Source organism: Danio rerio, chromosome 4, assembly GCF_049306965.1.
Source record: "Danio rerio strain Tuebingen ecotype United States chromosome 4, GRCz12tu, whole genome shotgun sequence".
In the NCBI taxonomy this organism is placed as follows: Eukaryota; Metazoa; Chordata; class Actinopteri; order Cypriniformes; family Danionidae; genus Danio; species Danio rerio.
This window is the reverse complement of record NC_133179.1, coordinates 10,391,133-10,407,754: the sequence shown is the minus strand read 5'-3', so window position 1 is coordinate 10,407,754 and position 16,622 is coordinate 10,391,133. Positions and strand designations below refer to the sequence as shown.

Sequence of the window (16,622 nt, the reverse complement as noted above, 5' to 3'; positions counted from 1 at the left end):
ATTGGTTCATATTGAGCTCCAATAAAAGATTTTGGAGATTTCTTAAATTTCTTTTCTTATGTGGTTGTAGGGAGAATCTATATAGCAGTGCAGTGGCAGGTGGTGTGGCCACTCCTCCAATGCTCATCGTTTTTCATGATAAATTCACAACCATTGATCCACTGTGGCACATCAGACATCTGGGTAATGAATTGTTTTTAATGAATGCTACATCTCACAAAAAAACCCAACTCCAATTAATGTTGTACAAGTTAATCTGATAAATATTATGCTACATAAACTACATTTAAATTAATTAAATTTAAAAAGTTTAACATATAACCTTTATTTGGATGCACATTTTTAAAGTTGAGAGTACTTCAATATTTTATTATATACACCATTATTGTAAATTAAATTTTGAAATTAAAAACCCCCATTTAACAAAGCATTCAATTTATAAAAAATTTATAGTATAAACCTTTATAATGTCTGTAACTAATCATGTGGTTCAAATTATTTCTGTCATTAGTCTATTCAATTCTGAAATGTGCCATTTTGCAGCACAAAAAAAAAAAAAAAAAAAAAAAAAAAAAACCAGCAAATCAGCATATTAGAATAATTTCTGAAATATACTAGACAAGTACTGATGCTGAAATATTTAACAGTCACTGTCATTCTTAACGTTGAAATTTAAATGAAGGTCCATCTACCTATTAGTCTGCTGAAATTCTTTTCTCCTTTATTCAGAAATTTTGTAAATCTTGTAAACTTAACTACAGGTTAAAGTTCTCAGACCTCATTTGTGAGCTTTGAATAAAAGCATCTGCCAGTTGAATTAAAGGAAACATCTGCTTGGGTTTTCTTTAGGCTGGAGTCCTGATACACGGTATCCCAAGACATTCCTCAAAAAGGCAAAGCTACTACACTGGAACGGCCAATTCAAACCCTGGGACTACCCCTGCGTCCATCTAGACCTCTGGGAAAAGTGGTATATCCCAGACCCCACAGGAAAATTCACGCTGGTACGACCTAGACTGAAAAATCCTTAAAGGGACAGATCACCAAAGAGTCAAGTTACTCATCCTTTGAGTTTCAATCTAGAGAGTTTCCTTAAAACAAGATGATATTTAGAAAAAAAATGTTCCCACCTGTAACCAGTGACTTGCACATTACAAACAGATACTATGGAAGTTAATGGTTACAGGTTCAGCTCTTTAAAATATTCTTGTGTGCAACAGAAGACAGCTTTTGAAGCACAAGTGTAAAAATTGAGTAAACTGTGTGAACTATCCCTTTAAATTCAAACTGGACTTTAATCAAAGCACTATTGATGCTGCTAAAATATCCTAAAATGTTATTTAATAGAACTGGTTAACATGACGCAAATTAAGAAATTGCACACAAAAATCCTTTTCCGGAAACATTTAATCGTTCTGTGGACAGGAGTCAGCACTCCACAACTGGGTCAGTTAAATATTAACAAATTTACAATCATGGAGGAATGTAAAAAAAGAAATTGCAAACACAAAAGCAGCGCTTTAAAAAAAACAGCTCCTATCCCCCAAGCCCACCCGCACAGAGAAAAGACAACCGCGTTGACGTCGCCATCTTCACTCTGCATCACAGTCAGACACCCCTTCCCATCCCTTCCAAATTTACACATTACAGCTCATCTTTGGATGTGGCCTCCTGAAACGCAGAGAACATACATATTCAGATATATGAAGACCAGAATTCCAGCTCCTAAAGAGACTTTTGTTTGGAAGGGCACTCACTGATTCCTCTTCTGCTTCATCTGCCTGGACCTCCTCCTCATCCTCAGCTTCCTCTGTCTGTTCTTCTGGTTCCTCCTCTGGCTCTTCCTCTACCTGTAGATGCAACAACAGGATTCTAAGTGTCCTGGTTCTGGGAGTTCCATTAATAAAATCAAGCTCAGTCTGAATGTTTCCGATACCAGGAGATAGACTTATTACATAAAGCAGAGATCTTCACAAGCAGACCTTCAGAATAATCTGATGCTTGATTTGAACATCCATACCTGAGCGTCAAGGTCTACATTCATGCTGAGCCGCAGCATGCGCTCTATTCTTTCTCCGTAGGCTTTGGTGTCTTGGAGCTGGTATCCTGATCGCAGTGTGGCGGTCTCAAACAGCACTACGGCTAAATCTGCGGCCGTCTTATCCTCAGCGTCTTCCTACAACACAAAATGCACAATATATTCATTTGAAATAAGATTGAAGGCACAATTTGCTAGGCTAAATGAGAACGCTTGACTTACGTTGACTCTCCTTAGCATCTCTTTGATGAGTGGATGTTTGGGGTTGATTTCTAATGTCTTCTTTTGGCTTGCATAATAACTAGAATGAACAATATGGGTTTAATTAGGATAAATGGTCATAGTGGTTACAGATTTTTCAATTTTCACATAACATGTTACATTCAATATAAAATATCCAAAATGTAGCAGAATGCAATCAACTCCCCACTTTATTTCAATGCCCCGTTTCTGCAATATTTACTTCATTGTTTTAACAAATGCATAACTTTAACAAGGGAAATGCGGCTAAATTTAAAGTGCTGTTCACAAGCTTGCATTTCCAGTTTTCCACGTTTGAAAGCACATAATAGGTGTAGTAACATTTACGATTGCATGAATTTATTGGACAATTCACACATCACCCACAAAACGCCTACTGTAATGGGATGTGTTGTGAAAATGTGCACCAAAACAATTTTTACATGTACATAATTATACAATTGTTAAAAAAAAAAAAAAAAAAAAAAGATTGCTCAATCATGGCCATCATCTGAATTTTTCCTTTGCTTGCAGTCTAAACAGAAGGGGGTCACGAGAACCCTATTTGTACACGAGTTGAAAATGTTAATGAGTCTTGGGTGACTCCTTTTGATTTGACCATGCATATTAAATTTTAGTTAGGAAGAGGGTCTAATACTTGTTCAAAAGACGTACTTTGTGGAAATGTCTTTTCCTGTCTGGTAAGCCTGAGCTTTCATGATACGTTCCATGTTTCCAGACCATCCATACTGACTGGCAACCAGAGCACATGGAGAGTTTGTCAACCTTTGGGACAAAACAGCCTTCTCGATCTGAAACAGAAGCACATCTTACTATTCATCTGCCACTTTATAATATGCACTACGATGTAATGACAAAATAATCATACTTGTTCCTTCAGGGCCTTATCTTTCATCCAGGTAGTAAGGGGCTCAAACTCTTTCTCCAAAGCTTCCCTCTTTTCCTTGGCCTTATCGCTCTCGTCGAACTTCACACCCTCCTTCGCCACGTTCTGGAAGCGTTTGCCATCAAACTCAGGAAGGGCCTGAATGCAGTACTCATCCACTGGTTCAGTCAGATAGACCACTTCATATCCTTTCTTAAGAAGCTTCTCCACAAATGGAGATGATTCAGCCTAAAAACCAGAAGACAAAATGTTACATGCTGCTACTGGAATACAGAAAGAGTTCTTAAGCAAGTATGGGTGAGATTTAAAAACCATTTAAGCACCTCCTTCCTGCTTGTTCCAGCCATGAAGTAGATCTTGTCCTGCTTCTCCTTCATCCTCTCCACATACTGCTCCAGACTGGACAGCACGGTGTCGCTGTGGGAGGTCTGGAAGCGGAGCAGTTTGGCCAGGCGGGTTCTGTTGGAGTGATCCTCAATCACGCCCAGCTTAATGTTGGTGCCAAACTCTTTCCAGAACTTATCGTTGTACTGCTCCTCAGCGATCTTCTTGATCATATCCAGGGTCTTGCGCACCAGCTTTTTACGGATAACCTGAAGAACAAAATGGGCAGTCATGAGTTTTGAAAGTTATTTAAATTTGCATGTTGTATTGCATTGCGTTTTACATAGTTAATGTTGCTTCGATAAGCAAACGTATAAACTCACCTTGAGCAGTTTGTGTTGCTGCAGAGTCTCTCTGGACACGTTCAGAGGCAGATCGTCAGAGTCCACCTAAGATCAAATTAAGCAAGATGAATCAAAAACAAATTAAAGATTTAGATTTTATACAGCTTTTTTTTTTTCATTACACCACCCGCTTTTGTTAGGAATATCTTAACTCTTAAGCATAAAATTTATTTTAAAAACAAAAATCCCATATATAGCGAGAAAATGCCATTTAGTCCACTTGTTATAGTATTTATATACAATTATAGCTTGTAGTATTATTAAAATGCAACGCATGAAATCCGCTGAAATAGAAGTGATCTTTACTTAAGTAGGGCCAGACAGAATCAGCGGACAGTTTTGCCATTTCTGCTAAGAATTTTGTAAAAAAAAAAAAAAAAATGTATGGGAAATAACTTTGGGAGTATCAAACCTAAAAAACTTAATACATGAAATGAAACAGTTAACGTTTATTTAATGTTTACAATGCAAATCCATCTAGATCTACTTGTTTGGTTAAAGTCTCTCATAATATCTCTACTAAAAGACAGAATATTACTTTACAAACTATTGTGAATAAAACAAACACATATATTAGTCAATATTACTGAAATTAATTAAAAACCTGAATGATTATACATATACACAAGTACATAAATGGACTCGATGGGCTAAAAATCTGCGGAGTTCTACGCACACAGATTCCATGTGGGCCAACTTTTAAGCCAATACACAGGCTAAATGGAACATTTAGCATTATGCATTGCCCAATGAAATGCTAAACTGAAAGACAGGCACTTACAACACCCTTGATGAAGTTGAGGTACTTGGGCATCATGTCATGGAAGTCATCAGTGATGAAGACTCTACGCACGAACAGCTAAATGAAACAAACAAGTCTAATTAGCAACTCGTACCAAAAACAAGTTCCCATTTCTCACTTAATGTTCACAAATTACCTTAATGAAGTCATTCTTCTTGGTGCCATACTCGTCAAAAAGACCTCTGGGTGCAGATGCAGGAACAAAGAGGATGGACTTGAAAGTGACTTCGCCTTCAGCGGTGAAGTGAATGTGTGACAGTGGCTCATCAGTGTCCTGAAATGACAACGATCCAATTGAACTGATCCAGAGGTCGCAGTGGACCATAAAAAGCTAACCATTTGTGCCACACACCGGTTTTACTCACCCTGGAGAAAGTTTTATAGAAGGCTGTATATTCATCTTCCTCCACTTCCTTTGCAGGTCTCTGCCAGATGGGTTTAATGTCATTCATCAGCTCCCAATCCCACACAGTCTTCTCCACCTAAAACAACAAATATTAATTAAAATTCACTGGAAAAAAAGTATAGGATAACTTCTAATGTTGGGTTGAATATCTCCATCTAAAAACCTTCTTAGTCTTTGGTTTGTCCTTGTCTTCCTCCTCTTCCTCAACTTCAGCTTCATCTTCAGTGGCTTCTTCCTTCTCTGCCTCAGCCTCATCCTCAATAGGCTCTTCTACGGTCTCGGTCTGGGAAATGACACAAATCAGTGAGTTTAAGAAGTCCAACATCTGGTTATGTTATAGTGTCTGGGGTCTTTTGTGAACAGACCTTGCTGCTCCATACGTAGATGGGGAAGTTGATGAATTGGGAGTATTTCTTCACCAGGTTCTTAATGGTCTCCAGCTCAAGGTAGTCAGAAGCTTCCTCTTTCATCACCAACCTAACAAACAAGTCACCTTATTAACAGTGTTGCAATCTATTTTTTTGTTTTTATAATATTTTACATTAAGGCTTAGAAACAAGTCATCTTAATGTTGCAATCCATTTTTTTTTACAATATTGTACATTAAGGCTGTAAAATATATTGTTACAGCTTTAATATCACAATGGTCAAAACACATGACCATTATTATTAGTTGCATCGCAAGATCATGAGTATAGTTGACCAGGATCCAGTTTAAAACACATGATTTCTTAAGTCACTGCAAATTAACCATAAAAAGCATCCAAAAAGTAAATTTTTTTTGTTAATAAAAAATTAAATGTATTTATATACACAAAACCCAGAGAAAACCATAAAGCACTGCGTGTTTTTATTTGTAACTTTGCTCTATTATATTCATCAATGCTTGTGATTGGCTTTATATGTAATGTAGATTCACTTCTCTATAAAATTATCCTAATCGGTCAATAATTATGAATTTTCCAATTAGAGCTACTTATTTCAACTGGTTATAATCACACTTAACACTATCTAATTTTTCCCCCAATATTATACAGCCCCGTTTCACATTCAACTGCTTACGTGATGGTGGTGCCTCTGCCTAGAGTGTCTCCACGTGGGTCCTCGATGACAGAGAACTGATTGGAATCAGATTCCCACATGTGCTGGGTGTCGTTGTTGTGCTTGGAAGTGACAATGACCTTATCGGCCACAAGGAAAGCGGAGTAGAAGCCCACACCGAACTGACCAATCAGCTCAGAGGTGGACTGACTGTCGTCCTGCACCTCTGTCATTTTGTTCAGGAACTCGCTGGTTCCAGATTTGGCGATGGTACCAAGGTTCTTCACCAGTTCTTCTTTGGTCATGCCAATACCAGTGTCAGTGATGTGAAGCATATTCTTCTCTTTGTCAGACTGATGAGAGAAGAGTCACACACATGCAGTGAATTTTAGAAGAGCTCTTTTTGATTGCTCTTTTAAAATCATTACCATGTTCTCTTCGTACAATTGATGCTTTTTAAGAATTATTAGCCATAAGCAATCCAGTTTATGTACTTAAAAATTAGTCAGGAGACCGATCACAATATTTTGCCTATTCATTTTTAAGAAAAAGCACACTAACAAGTATGTGCAGTGCATACGTGACCAGTATTGCGTAATCTCAAAAGCAGGTAAAGGATGTATTTACTAAAAGAAAATTTGCATGTTTAAAAGCTTTCGGTCTTACAATTAAGATAAGAAAATGAAAGGAAGAAAGGAAACGCTTCTCAGTCTGCTTCAAGCGCATTTGAATTTCTTTTGCAATGCAAATTCAGACCCAATGTTATATTTCTCTGTAAAACGGAGAGGGTTTCAGATCAGAAGGGTGGCAACACGCACCTTAATTTTAATAGTGAGCTCTTCATTTCCGGCAAGGGCATCTTCATTGGTCAGAGACAGCAGCCGGATCTTATCCAAGGCATCGGAAGCATTAGAGATCAGCTCTCTCAGGAAGATCTTTAGGATGGAAAAGTAAAAATTAGGACACCTTATGCAAAATTTGCAAAGACATGAACTATAACTTTAAACTTCTAACACTCACCTCTTTGTTCTTATATAGAGAATTGATGATCAGTTTCATCATTCGATTCACTTCTGCCTGGAACGCATGCTTTTCTGCTTTATCACGAATTTCCTTTAATTGTGAGGTGTTTAAACCATCTAGCTGAATGGCCTCCTCCTCCCTGTTAGAGATGAGATAGAAACATGAGTGCAAGGGATGCTTCACATATTCCATACTCTTGGGATTTGCCATTTACTCCTGGGTTTTGATAAGATGCATAAACAGATAAACCAGATGTCTAGCCCCACTGGGGATCATTTCTGGCCTTTATGAGGAGCTTTTAGTGACTACATCCAAATGTACCCTCATAAGAAATCAAGTGAGGTTTATTAAGCTTAAAATAGCAGCTAAGATTAGCTTAAAGGATTCATTTACCCCCACTTCAAGATCTGAGCCTAAATAAAGGTCACTAATTTTGGATAATTAAAATTATTGCTCCTTGATCTTTAAAACGAATGAAGTTCAAGTGCATACAAACCTCTGAACAACCTCGTCATCGGTGCGGGATCCGTCTCTGCTCTTCCCAAGGTCCTCTTCTACTGTGCCATCAATGTCAACATCATCATCAGCTTTTACAGATGCTGTAATTATGCAAAATATCAAAGATTAGGACAAAACCACAAATAAAGGGTGCGAGTTGATAAGCACTTTTAATTAACCCAGTAACTAATAGTAAAATAAATGCTGCACTTTGGCATAATTTTATTTGAATGAATGTTTGAGGACTTAGTTTCTAAGCTGGTTTGCTTGGCAAAAACCCCATTATGCACAACAAGGTTGCTTCTACTTGATATGCAAGTTTATATTGTGAAGTCAAATTTGATAAAAGGCCTTCCATATATACACACACGTATGAAGTGTACAGAAATGCTTTGGACTCCAGTGCAGATGATGTTTTTAAAATTACGAGTTAAATCATGTGACAATTAAACATGTTTCAAAATATCAGGTTGGGTTCCTTTGAACGTGAAATTAGATTGCATTGTTCTCAAACAATATTATGTAACTAATTAATCGTATATTTCATTAAATACAAGATCAAATGATTTAATTCAACCTGTCGCAATATAGCTATTATTGATAAGCAGCATATAATAATAATAAGAGGGCCAATTCAATAAGGAAACTTCCAGAAGCACATGCAAGTCAAATTCACTCTCCATGTTTTATTTCCCGTTCGAAACCATTCCAAAATTTAGGAATCGTTAGCATGGCTATACAAGAAGCATTGTTTAAACGTTTATTTCGAATTTTAAAGCATACATGGCAAAAAGAGGAACCGCACAAAGAAGGCAACAGTACAGCAAACACTGTCAAGTTCAAAGCCATCAAATATAATGCAAATCGGCGCATTTCACGGCCGTTTATTAAAATCTACTCACCGAACGCCAAAAGTGCACAGAGGAGACCGATAATCCACAGCCGCCTCATTGTTTTTGAAAGAAAAACGGTTTATTAATGAGACTCAATAGCAGATTAACGCCTTGAGCTTTTGCAGAGCCCTCCACGCCTCGATGAAGTGTTTCAGTGCGTGGACAGGGAGAGAGAAGTCGGCTTTATTAACTCATGCGCTCTAGGGCGGTGCTCTGCTGCTTTCAGCCATTCACTGCACCCCACGCACAACACCGCACCAACCAGAGAGCGATCCGCAGTCGGCGTCGCCCAATCAGCGTCTTACATGTCCGATCCTACACGCTCTATTCGTGGCTCGCGCTGATTGGCTTCACGGGATGTCAATTCATCGAGCGAGTTTTACATGAGGATTCGTCATAGACTGTAAAACTGTTCTGGGAACGGTTGTGGGTTTGTTTTCAGCTTTAAACAGAATGGGGAGGAAACGTAACTAGGCGATTCAGAATCAGATTTAAGTTACGTTTACCTTAGCAACCAGTTGTTGACCACTTCAAAGACTTCAAAGACAAGTTTTTAACCTAAAACGTTTGGTAGTTGAATAAATATAATGTTTTATTGTTTATTTAACTTGTGTTTTTGCATTTGTGTTGTTTAATGTAACTATAAATACTTCTGAAACTAGTATCTAGTTAATAATAGTTCAAAATAGTTCTGGAAAAAAATGCATGGATTAAACATCCAAGGAGAGGTTGACAGCCCGTCTCTTCAGCCTTACCTATGTTATGTTCCAGATGATCTCCAAGAAGATTTGTTTTACCTGAAATACAATATATTTTCTCATCTAGATGCACTTTGTCAGACAAGAGGAACCTGTTTCAGACCTATGGACTTGCAGAGGAGCAAACAAGACAGGGATGATGCAAATAATCATAAAAATGACTCTGATCTCTTTGACCAGCAGCTGAAAATCAGTTTGGATCTCGTAGACCGCTCATCATTTTTCATTTGTCTGCTTGGACACAGCTATGGACAGTGTCTTCCTGATATCGAATCATGTTCTTCATCTGAAGTTGTTAGAAAGCTAAATATTGCTGCAAGTTCTGGTTACCCTTGGGTTTTGGAGGATGAGTATCGCACATGTAGCCTGACAGAGCTGGAGATCACCAAAGCAGCCTTCATTGACAACCATAGACTCTGCTTCTTTTATTTTAAAGACTACACACCACAGGATACTGAAGATGATGATGATGATGATGATAATGATGATGATGGGAGTGAAGAAATGAGCATCTTCTTAGACATGCTGTCCAAGCAAAGCCAACGTGAGAGACAGAGACTGAGAGATCTGAAAAGAAGAATCATAAATCACTGTCTTCCTGTCAGGTTTGAGGATATAGGCAAAAATGTCTTACAAATTAACTTGAATGTGTATTATCTATTTTATCTTGGGTGTTTTAAATACACAACCTTTATTTCCTCCTTTTAACTTTATGACAGATTTTTCAGAAACCAGTATGAACTTGGGGAGATGATCAGGAAGGACTGGGAAGAGGTCATTAGTAAAATTTCTAAGGATTCAAAACATTTAATCTCAGGTAAGTCTGCAAATCTGGACATTTTGGAGTACTTAATGGAGTTTTAATATGATTTTATTACACTATGACAAAAAATCGGATCAAAATAAGATGTAATTTGCTGTAATAATTTATTTTTACAGATGTTTAACCATATTTTGAGACTGTTAAATGAAAAATACAAATATAAATTATGGGAATGTACTTTTTAATTTTCTACAAGGGCATTATCTCTTTTTCTACTCTTCTTCCTTTGTATTTTTAATACATTTTACATTTATGATATTTAAAAATCAATAATATAATATGTCATAATGATTATATGTATTTTATTTTGATTATGTGTATGTATTCGTACCTGTGTTTTAGGATGGCAGGATTCATTCGATCTGCATTCTCATAAGAGCTATTCACGTGCATTGTGCAATTGGTTTGTTCCCTCAGTTCCAGCCACAGAAACATTGAATGCATTTGACAAATTTCTACATCCTGTAACCCACAATGCTAAATATGAGACACATGCAAAAAACCCAGGAGCTCTTTTCAATAGGTAAGACGATAAAAACCAAATAAATCGTGCACACTCAGTTGGATTAGCATATATATGAAGTCAGATTCATTAAATCTCCTGTGAATTTTGTTCCATTTTTGAATGTTTCCCGAATGATGTTTAACAGAGCAAGGAGATTTTTACAGTATTTCCTGTAATATGTTTTCTTCTGGAGAAAGTCTTATTTCTTTTATTTTGGCTGTAATAAAATCAGTTTTAATTTTTTCATAAACTATTTTAAGGTAAAAATTATTAGCCCCCAATATTTTTTCCATCATGCCATTGTTACACAATGACTTGCCTGATTACTTAACTTTCCTAGTTAACCTAAGTAACCTAGTGAAGTCTTTAAGCTGAATACTAGTATCTTGAAAAATATCCAGTGACAAAATGATGTACTGTCATCAAAGCAAATATAAAATAAATCATTTATTAGAAATGAGCTATTAAAATGATTACGTTTAGAAATGTGTTGAAAAAAACACATAATAAACACAAATTGTGGAAAAAATATAATTCAAATTTAACAGGAGGACTAATAATTCTGACTTAAACTCTATATGAAGTCAAATTCTTACCTGTTTTCAGTGACCTGAACGACTCTGAGAAGTCTGTCTTAGTAATAAGTGGTGAAAGGGGATGTGGGAAGTCGACTCTGGCAGCTTGGTGCCTGCAAACCTTTTCAGAGCAGAATCCAGATCTTCCAGTCATCCGTCACTTCTGTGGAACCAGCACATCCAGCACTGACGTCAGATCCTTGCTTAGACTGTGTACTGCTCAACTTCGAAAAGCACATAATGGTAAAATGCCTCATTTTCCAGCAGAATGGTGTTTTTTTTTCAATCAACTCTTATTTTTTTGGTGTCTGAAAGGGTTTGTTTAAGGATCTGTTGTCCCATAACCTCTCCTTTGAGACCCAACAATGTTCTGATTGGTCCGATCAAGGCTGTCTATTGTGATTAATCAGCCACTTACAACACATGTCTGAAACAAAAAGTAACCATCTGGAAGTGCATGCAAAGTGGATTTTCTTTAATTCTGAGTGAGGAAAACATTGTCATCTTGACATTTCATCATAAAAGAACCAAACTCGTTCAGGCTTCAGCTAGAATTACACTGTTTGGAGGGTCAAAATAGATGTTATTTGTGAGCAGCCAATGAAGCGTGACTGGCGTTATGCTAAATTATTACAAATAGGTTTGTGCAAGAAGTAAAACTAAAAATATCGATGACTAGTATCAGGTGCAGAATAGTGGCTTTCTTTTAAGAGACAATAACTCATTTATAAAACATTTCTTTTGCATGCTTGAAATTTTGCAGAGCTTTGAAAATACCATATTAAACATCAAAAGTAACATTCAAAAAGTGTAGTACACTGTAAAAAAATCAGTTTGTTAACGGTTTCTGTATTTTGTTATTCACAGATGTTTTCTGTTTATTTTGGGTTATGAATTTCATTGTTTTTAGCTCTGTCTACTCTTGATGTTTTTAATACCATTTTTACCAGTTTTTTTCTAGTTTACCAGTATTTTTATTGCCAGGCTATTGTACCACAATTTTAATACAGATCCAGACAACCAAATAAAAAAGGCAATAAAAGTCACCTTTTCAAACTGTTTAAAATCAAATGTTGTTGTGGGTAAGATCAAGGTTTCATAATGCCATTCAAAAACACAAATAAAAAAACATGAATCACAAAATATGGAAAACTGTTAATTTACGGATGTTTATACTGTGTAGTCCATAATAAACTCATTATTCAGAGAGTGTAAATTATTTCTGCAGGTGATTCTCCAGATTGGGATGAAAGTTTAGAGAACACTTCTGAGTTTGAGTATCTCCATCGGGCGGTCCAGGCATTTACTGCAGCCCTGAATCTCAGGCCTTGTATTCTTCTTATAGATGGGATTGACCTTCTGACAGAAACACTTGGACTTTCAAAGCAAGAGGTGATCCTTCAGTTCCCTTTCCTGCATGGTTTACTTAAGCACACTGCAAAAAAGCTTTTGTTACTTACAGTTTTGTCTTAAATCAAGAAGCTTTCTAGAAAAGTAAAAAATATTGTTTTGTTTTCTGAAATAAGCCGTCAAAATTAGGGGAAAGCAAACTAATTTTGTTTTCAGATTGAAAGCAGGTTATACTCACCCCATTGGCATATACCTTTTCTTATTTTAAGGAAAATAATATTCATTTATTCATTCATTTATTTTATTTTCGGCTTAGTCCCTTTATTAATCTGGGGTTGTCACAGCGGAATGAACCGCCAACTTATCCAGCATATGTTTTACGCAGCGGATGCCCTTCCAGCTGTAACCCATCACTGGAAAACATCCATACACACTCATTCACACACATACACTACAGACAATTTAGCCAATTCATCTACAGCACATGTTTTTGGGCTTGTGGGGGAATTCGGAGCACCAGGAGGAAACCCACGCCAGCACAGGGAGAACATGCAAACTCCAAAGAGAAATGCCAACTGACCCAGCCAAGCTCGAACCAGTGACCCTCTTGCTGTGATGCTATTGTGCTACCCATTGTGCCACCGTTTTACCAAAAGAAATATTATTATTATTATTTTTTAGTTTAACATAATTTTGATGGCTTATTAATGGAAAACAACAAAATATTTTTTGATTTTTGGACTAGAAACAAGACAAAAACTATAAGTAAGAAAAGCGGAGCAGCCTTTTTAAAATCTGAAACAACTAAAGATCCTACTTTTGTCTTCCAGGTGAAATCGCTACAATGGCTGCCAGCTGTTCTGCCTCCCTTCTGCAAAATGATCATCACTACAACTTTCACTGACCTCACTCACAAAAGTTTCTCCTGCAGGACCGATGTCCAGATTCTCAAGTGTCCCCCTTTCCCAGATCCTAGTGTTCAGCTCAGCATTTTGCTTAAACATCTGTTTTTACCTTCCCAGGAGCCTCCAAGTGTTGTTTTGCAAAGAATGGTGCGTAAGTGCCGCTCACCAGCCTTTTTAGCGCTCGTTGGAACAGAATTGCGGACGTGTGGGGTGTTAAGGAAGAAAGAGGAAGAGATGGAGCTGCTGAAGGAGTATGCCGAGGCTGATTCAGTTCCTGAGCTCTGGGTGAAAGTCATTCATCGCTGGGTGAAAGATTACAGCAGATCTGCTCCATCAGAAGATGTTACTTCTTCTAAAGTCACAGAAACTCATACATCACCCAGTGAGGGTAACTCATTTTTTTGAATTATGAATTTTCACAATAATAGAGATATAACTAAACATGTTCCAAAAATTTGACAAGCAAAGAAAAACTTAAAACAAAAGAGGAAAATGTTCAGGTTATAAATAAAACAGGACTACCTCAAATAAAACAGAATAGGGGTAAAAAAATAAAATAAAATAAAATAAAAAACAGTGTAAAAACAGTAACTTACAGTAACTTACTTGCATTTTTGGTTTTATACTGTATTTTGTTTAAGAATCAATTAAACTGTCTGTCTAAAATGAATTTCCTCATCTGTAGGTCTGTCAGGCTGGGTTTGGGACACGCTCTGTCTCATTCATATGTCCCGTGCGCTTACTGAAGCTCAGGTTCTGGTTTTGTTGGAAGATCTTGGCTATTGGGGTCATCTGAGAGTCCAGGTGTTGGAATGGGCCCGACTGCGCTCTGCTATTTGGCCTTGGATTCAGGAGAAAGCAAGTGGTCTTCTGATTATCAAGCAAAAGTCTCTCAGCCTGGCTATGAACCTGTTGTTGAATGGTGAGAATGACTTTATGTTATTTGTCTGATTATTTTTTTGAATAATATTTAAAACTTGCCACGTGAATGCTATATAGTGAAAATAAAATAAACAAAAAAAATAAGAATAAGAAATGAGAAAAATATAATGTATTAGGAACATGTTTACACAGAAATACGCTATTTTACAAATAAGTTAAATATTTTTTAAATAATTCAATTAAATAGTATGAACATTATTATTATTATTATTATTATTATTATTATTATTATTATTAACATTTGTTACAAAATATATTTTATAATAAAGTAATTATTTACAAAATAAACATTTAAAAAATACCAAAAAAACAAACAAACAAAAAACAAAAACAAAAAAATATATGCATTTTCATAAATGTTAAGTAGCAAACCCTTTTTAAAATATGAAACCGAATATGAATTTGTGTTTTTAAAGAGTGCTCTTGTCTCTTTTACTTTAAGGTACAGAGGGTCAAAACACCTACCATCAGATTCTCGCTACATTTTTTCAGAAGTCCAATTCAGACATTAGCTGGGCACAAAAGATGGAGGAGATTCCTTGGCATTTCATTCAAACTAGTTCATTTAAAGAGCTGCACGAATTCCTCATCAATCCAGCGTATGATTACTCCAACTAATCTTTGAGTAGAAAATATTTAGCATGTTTTCAGTCAACACTGATGTTTATAGACATATAGAATTATCAATATCAAATCTCCTTTTTTTCCACAGTACTGTAGAGTTTTTGTCAAGCAACCTAAAGCGCTATCCACACTTGTCAACTGATGTTATACATTACTGGACGCTACTAAGAAAAAAAGGATTTGACCCTGTGGTGTCATTCCAGAATCTGATAACTCAGACTTGTAAGTATCTTAATTGTAAAACAAGCTGTTTTTAATATTATATGCAATGGCATTTAGACGTCACATTCAGTAACCTGGGACCCTTGGTAAATGAGCAAAGAAGGCTGTGAAAGGTTAAAATATTAACGAAAACACATCTTTGTTAAATATACAGTTTAGGTCAGAATTATTAGCCCCCTTTGAATTTTTTTTCTTCTTTTTTAAATATAACCCAAATGATGTGTAACAGAGGAAGGAAATTTTCACAGTATGTCTGATAATATTTTTTCTTCTGGAAAAAGTCTTGTTTGTTTTATTTCGGCTAGAATAAAAGCAGTTTTTAATTTTTTAATCAACATTTTAGGGACAAAATTATTAGCCCCTTTGAGCTATATTTTTTTTTTGATAATCTTCAGAACAAACCATTGTTATAAAATAACTTGCCTAATTACTCTTTCTTGTCTAGTTAACCTAATTAACTTAGTTAAGCCTTTAAATGTCACTTTAAGCCGTATAGAAGTGTCTTAAAAATATCTAGTGAAATATTATTAACTGACATCATTGCAAAGATAAAATAAATCATTTATTAGAAATGAGTTATTAAAATTATTATGTTTAGAAATGTGTTGAAAAAAATCTTCTCTCCGTTAAACAGAAATTGGGGAAAAAAGAAACAAGCGGTCTAATAATTCAGGGGGGCTAATAATTATGACTTTAACTGTATATGTACCACAATCTATTGGCAACTTCATAAATTCAAATGAGCAAAATATTTTATAATTATATTGCCGTTGATATTTTACATTTTTAGTACCATGATCTGTTGCCTATAGATATGAGTAAATGCACAAGTCAGACTTACACACTCATTCATCACAATGGGTAAATTCAAAGAACACAGCTGTTATCTGTGGCAAACGTTTATTGAGCTTTGCAAAATGGAAAGTGGCTGTGAAAACTAGCATAAACACTGAAAATGGCACCATTAGGGCAATTATTAAGAATCTCTAATCAAATGTATTAAGAATCAGTCTGAAGCTTTCAGGAGGATGATTTCACTGCAAAAAAATGCTTAGACTTAGATTTGTTTCTTGTTTTTAGTCCAGATATCTAAAAATCCTTAAATCAAGAAGCATTTTCTAGACAAGCAAAAAGTGTTGTCTTGTTTTAAGTTTTTTTTTCTTTGACATAAGATCTTGCTTCTTGCTTATTGATTTAAGTTTTTTTTTTTTTTTGATATTTAGACTAGAAAGAAGACAAAAAAAAATCTAAGTTTACAGTGTTGAGTAGACAAAAAAATCTCCCGAGAATCACAGCTGAGAACTGCAGATGTTAGTTGGGTCTTGGGGTCAAAAATTCTCCA

The 16,622-nt window shown here is 35.9% G+C and overlaps 2 protein-coding genes across 16 annotated transcripts in view; one reads left to right on the top strand and one right to left on the bottom strand.

The window, feature by feature from the left end:
* glt8d2 (glycosyltransferase 8 domain containing 2) overlaps window positions 1-16,622 on the top strand; it is a 28,630-nt gene that overhangs the window by 7,109 nt on the left and 4,899 nt on the right. For 4 of the 15 annotated variants that reach the window (XR_012401634.1, XM_073946620.1, XM_073946621.1 and 1 more), the window contains 11 exons: window positions 71-183; window positions 850-1,004; window positions 9,402-9,939; window positions 10,054-10,151; window positions 10,500-10,680; window positions 11,269-11,480; window positions 12,466-12,629; window positions 13,418-13,880; window positions 14,178-14,414; window positions 14,877-15,033; window positions 15,147-15,280. Coding sequence is in view for 12 of the 15 variants with exons in the window: in XM_073946620.1 (XP_073802721.1) it covers window positions 9,440-9,939; window positions 10,054-10,151; window positions 10,500-10,680; window positions 11,269-11,480; window positions 12,466-12,629; window positions 13,418-13,880; window positions 14,178-14,414; window positions 14,877-15,033; window positions 15,147-15,280 (2,146 nt within the window). In the remaining 3 variants the exon portion in view is untranslated. Of the gene's footprint in view, window positions 1-70; window positions 184-849; window positions 1,299-6,158; window positions 7,075-9,074; window positions 9,305-9,401; window positions 9,940-10,053; window positions 10,152-10,499; window positions 10,681-11,268; window positions 11,481-12,465; window positions 12,630-13,417; window positions 13,881-14,177; window positions 14,415-14,876; window positions 15,034-15,146; window positions 15,281-16,622 lie in introns of those variants that run through there. The other 11 variants (XR_012401632.1, XM_073946622.1, XM_073946625.1 and 8 more) reach the window with 5 other exon arrangements.
* hsp90b1 (heat shock protein 90, beta (grp94), member 1) lies at window positions 1,390-8,717 on the bottom strand. The gene is made up of 18 exons (NM_198210.2): window positions 8,586-8,717; window positions 7,682-7,784; window positions 7,183-7,324; window positions 6,981-7,097; window positions 6,184-6,515; window positions 5,487-5,598; window positions 5,285-5,404; window positions 5,081-5,197; window positions 4,852-4,989; window positions 4,695-4,772; window positions 3,893-3,958; window positions 3,509-3,778; window positions 3,168-3,413; window positions 2,954-3,090; window positions 2,261-2,339; window positions 2,021-2,176; window positions 1,758-1,850; window positions 1,390-1,671 (listed from the first exon to the last, which is right to left on the bottom strand). Exons 1-18 carry the CDS (start codon window positions 8,632-8,634, stop codon window positions 1,645-1,647), a joined length of 2,382 nt encoding a protein of 793 aa, NP_937853.1. The 5' UTR covers window positions 8,635-8,717; the 3' UTR covers window positions 1,390-1,644.

Bases quoted from the DNA above. Each gene is read 5' to 3' on its own strand.
- hsp90b1 (NM_198210.2), bottom strand. From the start codon at position 8,634: ATGAGGCGGCTGTGGATTATCGGTCTCCTCTGTGCACTTTTGGCGTTC. The intron at 4,773-4,851 runs GTAATTTGTGAA...TGTTTCATTTAG, and splicing joins AGAAGAATGACTTCATTAAG to CTGTTCGTGCGTAGAGTCTT. The intron at 3,091-3,167 runs GTATGATTATTT...CTTCTGTTTCAG, and splicing joins ATAAGGCCCTGAAGGAACAA to ATCGAGAAGGCTGTTTTGTC.